General features: G+C 46.5%; 1 protein-coding gene across 1 annotated transcript; it reads left to right on the top strand.

Moving 5' to 3' along the window:
* Nucleotides 1–7,596: 7,596 nt before the first annotated feature.
* Nucleotides 7,597–8,115, top strand: LOC138938359 (uncharacterized). Its single transcript, XM_070305276.1, has one exon. The coding sequence runs from the start codon at nt 7,597–7,599 to the stop codon at nt 8,113–8,115; it is 519 nt and encodes a 172-aa protein (XP_070161377.1).
* The last annotated feature ends 3,676 nt before the right edge of the window (nt 8,116–11,791 follow it).

Genomic DNA, 11,791 nt, shown 5'->3' with positions numbered 1-11,791 from the left:
TTTACAGGGTATTTTCTAATAAATGGAAAGTATTGCAGTGGTGGATTCATGACACAAAAATAAGAAAAAAATTCGTATAAACATATGTTCGATATGATCTTGTTTCCGAGTTACAGCCTGTTTTATTTTCAAATATTTCCAACTTTTCCGCATACAAAAGTCTAGTTCTGACTGCATTACTATCCATATATAAGATGCATGTCTGTCATTTTATTTTTGGACCAAGCCATAATTTTTACTTTAAACATAAACTATTGCATTGTTAATAGCACTAACGTACGATACGAATACTTTACTTTTACTGACAATGGGCACAAGATACAAACCCTACCATTTACAAAACAAATAATACGTGTTTATGTTTATAGATTAGCAAGTCTCAAATCTTTCAATTTTGCAGATAAATATCAAACCGATAATCAAGTATATCATCTTAACTCTTAGAAAAATAAAATAAGCTGTTGTAACTCGGAAATAAGATCATATCAGACATATGTTTATATGAACCTTTTTTTATTTTTGTATCCTGATTCCATCACTGCAATACTTCCTACTTATTAGAAAACAAGCTGTATATTTATTAATTTGATATTAAATTACAAATAGCAGAAATAATTGATTATTATATGTATTTTGTAATTAAGTAAAGAACACATTTTAGTATATTTTTAAATTATTAGAAAATAGAAATAAAAGAGGACAGAAAATAATATAAAGTGTAAAAGAAAATAATATAAAATGTAAAAGAAAAAAAGAACAAATATGAATAGAGGAAAAAAATAATAAGAATAGGATGAGAGAAACAAATTACTCGATATTAGAGAAAATAAAAGAGAGAAAGGTACAAAGAGCTGGAGAGAAAGTAACCCAGATTTTTCCACGAAAAATGGCCGAACTTATTTTTTAAAATAAGTCGAGAAACGTGATAATTGATGTGATTTATTTGGATAGGACTGCCTTTTGCAATGTAATGTTATCGTAGAACATTTGAATATCTGTCTTTCACAAAAAGTTGTTCAAATTTGTATCAAAATGAGGAGGAAGAATTGGTTAAATACTAAATTGCAGATTTTATTATAGGAAGGTATAAGAGTTTATAATAATTTGGCAGCTGCATTGATTAAAACAGAAGCTTATGGTACAGTGTTAGAAAATGTGAAACATGGAGGTGCCAACTACAAAATGTTAAAGCAATACTTAGGAAAGGTATCGCAAAAAATCTTAATCTTCTTTTTATTTCCTATGTTTATTCTTTTTTTAAATAAGTTTTATTTATATATTCTTGATTTATATTTTATATGTTAACGAACGTTAACCTAACGAACGGAGAGATATGCATAATTTTTATAGTAATGTGTATATTTTGATATGATAAAAATTGTAGCGTTGTTTGAAACAAATACAACAATATATGATATAATGTAAATATTTTATACAGGGTGGCGGATAATAATCGCCCAACTCGTAATGTGCAGAGTGTAGAGTGGCTTAATAAAAGAATTATTATTGAATAAAGTCTGGCCAATCAGCGCCAACCTTTAGCCGGGCGCACATCAGTGAGCCCCGCGCCATGAAGTATCCGCCGCAGCATATTATCAGACGCGCGGCTTACCAACGTGCTCACCGACGGCTAAAAATTGGCGCTGATTGACCAGATTTTACTCAATAATAACTTTTATTAAGCGTTACAGAAAAAAATGTTATTGGACTTTTCTGTTCAGTTTAACCCATTCTACCTACACATTACGGGTGGGGCGATTATTATCAGACACCCTGTATAAAATATTTACATTATATCATACATTGTTGTATTTATTTCAAACAACGCTATAACTTTTATCATATCAAAATATACACATTACTATAAAAATTATGCATATCTCTCCGTTCACTAATACAGATCGCTTTTGAAAGCAATCACTATGTTCACAAGAGTTCAGTTTGAATCATTTAGTTTGATATATTGTATATTTGTTACGGTCTATCTCTTATTTTAAAAGATAAAAGAGGTTGGCCACTTTTGGTTTGGTGGAACGCCCTTCATGTGTCTGTGTAAAAGAATTTTATAAATATAAAATTATTAAAATATTGTATTTAAAAAATGCTAAGTATTCAACTTATTTAAAAAATGCACATTTTAGAGATAAGATTATATGAACATTTCATATTATGTATATATATATATATATATATATATATATATATATATATATATATATAACGTGATATATTACAAAAAAATTAATCGTTATATACCATAATAAAAAAACACATAGTAACAATAATATGTCGTGATCATATAAGATGATAATGTGATATCATTATAACAAAATATACTCACATTGTAATATTATTCTTAAATCATTATTTATATATTTATAATTTTATAAGATCATTCGCATATCTCTTTCACTTTCTATACAACATTATTCATAGAACAAATGTATATATATTACAATGTCCAATGTCAGCAATAATCAAACATATCTTATATAAAATATGTCATTAAAATGTGTTAAGTGGTTGTTTGCAATGCACTTCCAGGCCAGTGGTACTCGATAAATATTTTCATGTTGGGATGAGCCCGCAATAAAGGCGATCTTTAATATTTCTATAAAATATCACAAAGATTATATAGCTTTATCGAATATGCGGGAGAAAAATATAAAATAAAATAATGTTAATAAAATGATATGGACACACTTCAATATCACTTCTGAAATCTTTATTTATCTTCTGGCATTTTTCCTGAAACCATGACTCATAGCAATCACTTACATTATTCCAAAAGTTTTACTGACTTAAGTTGTAAAATAACTACATATATATATATATATATATATATATATACTCGAAATTAATTGAATTTTATTATAAATAATATAATATAATATATCTTGGAAATTAACAATATATAAATTTGTAACGGTAGGACCGTTACTACGGGCCTGACCTGTTGTATCCAACAAATATATATATGTTTATACACGGCTTGCTTACTCACCCAGCCCTACCTGTCCCGCCGCCGCCTCTCTCAGCATGCGCTCTCGCTCACCGATACACACGCTCTCGCTCTGCATGCGCTCTCGCTTCTCGACTCGCCCTATCTCTCTCACGGTCCCCACGCGGAATCGACCCCACTCCCGGGCCGACAGGGAGTGGGAGGCCCCGGCCGGGTATATAAGCCCGGCCGGCCGAGGAATCAGGACCAGATCCCGTCCTGCCATCCAGCTCCTGACACCGATCTAACCAATACCTAACACCTTTTAGGGCAGAGGTTGAACTCAGCCCCGCCGGGTTGAACCGGCTCTCTATACCTCGGGCCAAGGTTGTACTTGGCCCCGTCGGGTTGAACCGACTCCTGTCTCGACCGCTCCACGGGCTGAGGTTGCACTCAGCCCCGCCGGGTTGCACCGGCTCCTACCTACCACGGGCCGAGGTTGTACTCAGCCCCGTCGGGTTGAACCGACTTCCGTTGCCAAGGCAGTGTTCGACGTGACACTCGAGCCTGCCGGCAATACCTCGCCACCTAACCCGATCGTAGCGTATAAGTGCATGTACCAACCGCGTTGGAGATAGTAGTCGCACGATAGAGATAAGTCCGCTAGTTCTAAGTCTCGTAGTTATAGACCTGCTAGTCCTAAGGCCTGTTAGTACTAAGTCCGCTAGTTGTAACCGCATCCTAGTAATAAGACCTGTCTAGTACTAAGTCCGTTAGTTATAAGGCCTCTAGTTTTAATCACGCCGTTAGCGCCTGTAAATAAGACCGGGAACGATTACCCGCCGAGCCTGTCTTACGCTTCTCACCGCTTTGCAACCATCGCTTTGCGCCTCCGCTTTGCATCCCGCATCCTGCTACCAGCAGCACCGCTCCACGCACGACACCGCCCGGCCCGGCACGCTGTATCTATCTTTCTCTCACTGAATAAAGTATCGTTTCAACCCTTTACTGTGTCTCGTAAGTTTGAGTCTCTCCTTCTCTCGAACCCGGACACCGACGAGCCGATCCGAGCGTCGAGCGAGGTGACCGCGTTACAAATGGCGCCCGAACAGGGACCTGCCCAGTAGAGACTCCAGCTTACGTGCGTGTCCCGATGAAAATCTCCTGGATATACTTGCTAACGAAAGCCCAGCTCGCGACCATTTTAGTCTCCCACGGTATCGACAGTACCGGAAACATCGACAGCTTACGGCATCGCCTGCGTCAATTCGTAACGAAAAACCCCGGGCTGTTCCCCGAACACAATCACGCCGACATGCCGAACCACGAAGAAACGGCGCCGGGACGACCCGAGCCTACCCCAGACCATACCGAGCCGACCCCCGACCATACCGAACCGAACATACCTGACCCGACCGCGATGCTAGATCCAATCCGTAAGTGGGGCCTATGTTTCGAAGGCAAGGACCCATTCGCGTTTATCGAGCGAATTGAGGAACTAAAACGATCCTACCGCTGCGCTGACGAATTTCTCCTCCTCGGGTTACCCGAAATGCTACGCGGGAACCCCTTGTTGTGGTATCGCAACAACCACGAAGAGTGGGCCACCTGGGATGCCTTTTGTGCTGCCTTCCGACTAAAGTACCTCCCACCCGACTATCAGGACCAAATGCGGCAAGATGCCCAAGCCCGAAGACAAAGACCGGGGGAGCCCTTCGACCAATACGCCACGGACCTGCTAACGATGATGAGGCGCGCCGGGGGCTACACCCCTCGGGAAAAGGCCCGCCTACTATACAACAACCTACACTCCAGCTACCAGCTATACATTCGGGCGGCAGAAGCCACCAGTATCGCCGAATTAAGCGCCCGAGCGGCCGAGCACGAGAGGGTCCTGCGCCGGCAGAAGGAGGAACAACCACCGGCCCACAGCGTGCCAAGCTCACCGGTCGCCGCCGCCACATACAGCCGGGAAGAATGTTGCTGGCGCTGCAAGCAGAGAGGCCACACGCGGCTCGACTGCAAGAGACCGCCGCGCAAGTTCTGCTCCCGCTGCGGCCGAGACGGGGTACTCACCCGCGACTGCCACCCACTGTCGGGAAACGGCTTCCGGGCCGGGGAACCAGCGGCCACCGCCCGACCCGCTCCAACCGAATAAGGTTCACACCTAGGCCGCACATAAAGATACGAGTGCTCGACCGACACATATGGGCACTATTAGACTCCGGCTCCGAAGTCTCATTCGTGAGCCCGGCTACGGCAAAGCGAGCCAAATACTGCGGCCACCCCCCCCCCGGGGGGTAACCCAGCAGATCCACTTGGCCGACGGCACCACCGTAGCCATCAAGCAGACCGTAGACATACCAGTTGCCACGACCGACCGCACCATAACCCATCGGTTCCAGGTCATGCCGAACCTCAGCGGGCCGATACTAATCGGCATAGATCTGTGGACTAAGATGGGGGTAGCACTACCAGCGCCACCAGACATCCCCACCAGAGCGGTACCCACCGTCGGGGAAATTTCGGCCGGGCTGACACCCCGAACCGCGGACGAAGACCGCCGCCTGAGAGAGTTTCTGAGCCGGGAACTGGCCGCTTTCGACGCTGTACGCGGTCCCACGGACCGCATAGAACATCGGATCCGCCTTACCACGGACCAACTGATCAAACAGCGATACCGACCTCGTAATCCGGCCATGCAGGCCGTCATCGACCAAGAGGTTCGTAAAATGGAAGAAGCCGGCGTGATCGAGCCGTCGCAAAGCGCATGGAGCTCCCCAGTCGTACTCGTAAGAAAAAAGGACGGCACCTATCGATTCTGCATCGATTTCCGAAAGCTAAATAGCGTGACTCAAAAGGACGCCTACCCGTTGCCCCACGTCGCGGCCACCCTGGATAAGCTCCGAGGAGCCAAATACCTAACCACGCTCGACCTCAAGAACGGATACTGGCAAGTCCCGCTGGTACCCGAGAGCCGGCCAGTAACAGCGTTCACCGTCCCAGGGAGAGGGCTCATGCAGTTCCGGACCATGCCGTTCGGCCTGCACTCGGCACCCGCCACGTTCCAACGTCTACTAGACTCAATACTGGGGCCCGAGCTCGAACCACACGTCCTGGTATACCTGGACGACATCGTTGTGGCCAGCCCAACCTTTGAAGATCACCTGACACACCTGGCCGAAGTCTTCCGACGCCTACGAGCCGCCAAACTCCGCCTTAACACCGATAAGTGCCATTTTTGCCGGGACAGCCTCCGATATCTGGGACATATCGTCGACCGACAAGGAATCCGGACCGACCCGGCCAAAGTAAGCGCCATCGCCGATTGGCCCACACCCACCAATCTACGACAAGTCCGCCAGTTTCTCGGCCTAGCGTCCTGGTACCGACGATTCATAGGAGACTTCTCCACCGTCACCGCACCGTTAACACACCTCACGCGCAAGAACGCCCGCTGGGCGTGGACCGAAACCGAGAACCAAGCCTTCCAGCGCCTCAAGAAGGCCCTAACCTCCGCCCCAGTATTGGCATGCCCCGATTTTGAGCAGCCGTTTACACTGCAAACTGACGCCAGCGCACACGGACTCGGCGCCGTGCTAACGCAACAACTCGCGGAGGGGGAACGCGTTATTGCCTACGCCAGCCGGACGCTAAATCCGGCCGAACGGAACTACAGCGCAACCGAGTTGGAGTGCCTCGCCGTAGTGTGGGGAATACGCCGGATGCGGGACTATTTGGAAGGGTATCGCTTCACGGTGCTAACTGACCACCAATCTCTCCGGTGGCTACAGCGCCTGGAAGCCCCGTCCGGCCGACTTGCGCGACGGCTGTTTGAGCTCCAGCAGCATGACATGGAGATAAGATATCGCCGGGGCTCGCAGAATCAGGTGGCCGATGCGCTCTCTCGCCAACCAGAGGTCGCCACAGCGCAGCAGAAGCCGCCGTGCACCTGGTATCACCGGATCAAACAAGACGTCCTGACCCGACCAGCCGACCGGCCGGACTACCAAATACGCGGCGGAACCTTGTACCGATATATACTCCATGATTTAGACTTCCGGGAAGTACCCGCGGACGCACAATGGAAACAATGCGTCCCGACACCCGACCGCATCGCCTTACTCCAACGCTGGCACGACGACCCAGCCGCCGGGCACTTGGGGACCGCCAAAACCATGGCGCGCATCGCCCAACAATACTACTGGCCAGGGATGCTCCAGGAAATCGCCCGATACGTCCGCTCCTGCACAACATGCCTAGCCCATAAGGTATCTCAACAGCGACCTGCCGGCGCACTACACACCGCTCCGGTCGCCGCACCATGGCAGCAGGTCTCGATCGACCTGGTGGGACCACTACCCCGCTCCAACCAAGGGCATACGTGGCTGTTTACGATGCAGGATCGGTTTACGAAATGGCTAGAGGTCGCGCCTCTGCGGAAGGCCACCGCAGCTAACGTCACGAAAGCTTTCGTTGATCAAGTCGTGTACCGACACGGATGTCCGCAGTGAGTCATATCAGACAACGGGACTCAGCTAAAGTCCAAACAGTTGGAAAGGCTGCTAAGCGCGTTCGGGATCCGCCACCGCACCTCGCCGCCCTACATACCACAGTGCAACCCGGTGGAACGGGCCAACCGGACCATCAAAACAATGGTGGCACAATACGTGGGGCGGAACCAGAAAACGTGGGACGAGCACATTACCGCCCTCCAATACGCGTTCAACACTGCATGGAGCGAGGCCACGGGACACACGCCTGCCTACCTCAACCACGGGAGAGAACTCGCCAGACCGCATCCGGAAGACCGACGCCAATCGAGAACCGCAGCACCACCAGACACGACCCACCGACGGCTGCAAGAAGCGTACGAACTAGTGCGAATATGCTTAGCACAGGCCTTCCAACGTCAAGAGCGGCATTACAACCTGCGACGGCGGGACTGGAGGCCGAAAATAGGGGAGCTCGTGTGGAAGCGGAACCACACCCTCTCCGACAAGGCAAAGGCGTTTAACGCCAAACTGGCCCCGAAATTCGTGGGGCCCCTGGAAGTCCGGAAAATAATCTCCCCAGTCATCGTCGACCTCCGGGATCAACGAGGACGCTGGCACCGGCACGTCCACATACAGGACATCAAGGCGCACCCAGACCCACCGGAGACCGAAGTCTAACGCCTGGCAACCCAAAACCCGCGCTACAACCACTACCAACGGGAAGATTACCGTTGCCCAACGATTACCGACCGCAAACGCCGATAATCCCCGTTAAGCAACCACGGGCATCGGGGAAACCTCGCTTGCCGGTCGTGAGAAACGGGACGGTAAGGAGCAGCCGCCTACGCCCCCGCCCCCTTAATGGAGGGGGGGTGATGTAACGGTAGGACCGTTACTACGGGCCTGACCTGTTGTATCCAACAAATATATATATGTTTATACACGGCTTGCTTACTCACCCAGCCCTACCTGTCCCGCCGCCGCCTCTCTCAGCATGCGCTCTCGCTCACCGATACACACGCTCTCGCTCTGCATGCGCTCTCGCTTCTCGACTCGCCCTATCTCTCTCACGGTCCCCACGCGGAATCGACCCCACTCCCGGGCCGACAGGGAGTGGGAGGCCCCGGCCGGGTATATAAGCCCGGCCGGCCGAGGAATCAGGACCAGATCCCGTCCTGCCATCCAGCTCCTGACACCGATCTAACCAATACCTAACACCTTTTAGGGCAGAGGTTGAACTCAGCCCCGCCGGGTTGAACCGGCTCTCTATACCTCGGGCCAAGGTTGTACTTGGCCCCGTCGGGTTGAACCGACTCCTGTCTCGACCGCTCCACGGGCTGAGGTTGCACTCAGCCCCGCCGGGTTGCACCGGCTCCTACCTACCACGGGCCGAGGTTGTACTCAGCCCCGTCGGGTTGAACCGACTTCCGTTGCCAAGGCAGTGTTCGACGTGACACTCGAGCCTGCCGGCAATACCTCGCCACCTAACCCGATCGTAGCGTATAAGTGCATGTACCAACCGCGTTGGAGATAGTAGTCGCACGATAGAGATAAGTCCGCTAGTTCTAAGTCTCGTAGTTATAGACCTGCTAGTCCTAAGGCCTGTTAGTACTAAGTCCGCTAGTTGTAACCGCATCCTAGTAATAAGACCTGTCTAGTACTAAGTCCGTTAGTTATAAGGCCTCTAGTTTTAATCACGCCGTTAGCGCCTGTAAATAAGACCGGGAACGATTACCCGCCGAGCCTGTCTTACGCTTCTCACCGCTTTGCAACCATCGCTTTGCGCCTCCGCTTTGCATCCCGCATCCTGCTACCAGCAGCACCGCTCCACGCACGACACCGCCCGGCCCGGCACGCTGTATCTATCTTTCTCTCACTGAATAAAGTATCGTTTCAACCCTTTACTGTGTCTCGTAAGTTTGAGTCTCTCCTTCTCTCGAACCCGGACACCGACGAGCCGATCCGAGCGTCGAGCGAGGTGACCGCGTTACAAATTAACAATTTAGTATCTTTTATATATTGGGTACTAAAAAATATTTCTAATAAGCAATATTTCTTTAATTTTAATAATATACCAACATTTTATTTAATTTTATTATCCAATTCTAACAGATGCTATATTAATTAATTTGCGATTGTGCATTACTAATAAAACGATTATTGAGTTAAAATAAAAAATACGCTATATTATTAAAATAATATCTATCTCACAAAAGAACCTCACACAGGTTAAAAAAAATACGCCAAGTATATAAAAAAATCCCAACTTATACACAAAAAAGTTTAATATTTATCCCTAAAAAATAACTATTAAAAAAATTTTTCCTTGTAAAATAATTTTCATAAAAAATAAAAAATAATTAAAAAATAAAAACTTTTAATAAATAAAAACTTATTTATCCTTCGTCTTATTTTTCAGATATCGACACCCGCCTTTTGTAAGTACACCGATAAACATGTCCCGACGCGAATTATAGCAGCCGGACATCGGCGCTCGCCTTATCATCTAATTTTAATGTTACGCGCAATAGTGCGTGAGCGGCTCTTCCTGGAAAAAAAAGATGAAGAGACCACCGCGATGGTTTTATTTTGTTTATAATAAATTATAGCAGCCAGACATCGGCGCTAACCTTATCATCTTTCTACGAAATTCAACAATGCCGCACGTGCAATAGTGCAGTGTGAGATGATATTTGTTTATAATGTTTATAAATTCTCGAGCAGCCGGACATCGACACTCACCCTTTGTAATACACCGCGCTGTTTATGCTCCCGCGATAAGCCCCCCCCCCCGCGTGACGTCATTCCCCCGCGCCGCCAAAATCCCCCTCCGTCCGCGTGACGTCATTCCCCCGCGCCGGTTTCCCCTCGCCCCTCACCCCCCCTCAGAGGACCTGAGTTAGAACCCGCCTAGTATTACTATTTTTCTTTAAAAACTTAGTCAATAGAAAGGAAATTCTTTTTAGAAGGGATTATATAAACAGTATATATGTACAAAGCTTATACCATATTGAATTTTAACGGACACAATCTCATGTTTTAATGCTTAATCTTTTAAGTATCAATCATTTATCTATCTTATTTTAATAGGTAATTTTAATACAAAAGTTAAACTGTATACAAACTGTATAATCAATAGGAAGGAAATTGTTTTTATTACGAAGAAGATGGACTTGTTTCTTATTCATACATTTATTATGAATATGACATAAGCCCAATCGGTAAATATGCATATTAGGTTACACCTCATCGATGATTTTGACCTTGACATATGTTGTCAAGGACATGACTCTGAATAACTTCCTTATAACTTAACCGGCGGTCTCTTATAGTTTCTGAGATATTTAAAGTTATGATTTCACAATTTTAATGATTTTTCTATTATAAAATTAAAAAAAATAAAGATTGTTTACATTGTATTTACGTAGATCAGACGTGAAAAAAGTGTTTTTTTAAATTTCCAGAGACGAAGCTCTTTGGGTTCTTTTACTTTCCACGCAAAGCGAGGTTCAACGCAAACCTATGTGTCTAGTTTTTTTATAATGGAGTCCATTGCGTCCACGCATATACTTTCTTATCCACACAACAATTGTGAGGCGGACTTCGCTTTGCTTTGTAAAGTATATGCGTGCAGTGGGTTCCGCCCCCGCCCCCCCCCCTACGGAGGGGCTTCACTTCCGGAAGATATAACCTAACCCGAACCAAATCTTAGTTTTAAATCAAAAATAGGTTTGGGTTAGTTCCGAAAGTGGAGCCTCCCCATAGGGGGGGGGGGGGCAGAACCCACAGCATCCACGCATATACTTTCTCATCCACGCAACAATTGTGGGGCGGACTTTGCTGCCTCTCCTATTCTGCATAATTACCAAAAATTACCCTTTCTCACTTACGCATTTAATAAATAATTGTAACGATGCATCCCTCCACCGTTACCCGGTCGTCGATCCGCCGGAAGTTCGCCGCCCGACAAACACCGGTCGGGCATAATGCAGAGGCGCCGAGCGCCTATTTTTAAAGCATAAGAAACGCGCCGATTTATAACCGCCGTTTAAACGCGCGATTATCCGGAACCGTCGCTGCGCTCGGGTAACCGTACACCCACAGAAAAGATTTCCGGATCTAATGCTATTACTCTTCAATCTATCATAAAGTAGGATCGATATAGCGACAATCATATTTATTATTGAAAAAGGAATATTTTAATCTTAAATGGAAAATTCTTAAATCTAGAATAAAATGCCTAGTAACGCCACCGCATATCGGTTTCGCGCCGACTATTGTGGCGCTAACATCAAGTTATTCTAAATGCAAGAATATATAAGCTTAGATTTGTATATGTTACTCTTGCCTCAAG

This window comes from Polyergus mexicanus, unplaced genomic scaffold (assembly GCF_030449975.1).
Source record: "Polyergus mexicanus isolate NDT 795.1 unplaced genomic scaffold, iyPolMexi1.0 SCAF_12, whole genome shotgun sequence".
In the NCBI taxonomy this organism is placed as follows: domain Eukaryota; kingdom Metazoa; phylum Arthropoda; class Insecta; order Hymenoptera; family Formicidae; genus Polyergus; species Polyergus mexicanus.
This window is presented reverse-complemented; position numbering and strand designations above follow the sequence as displayed.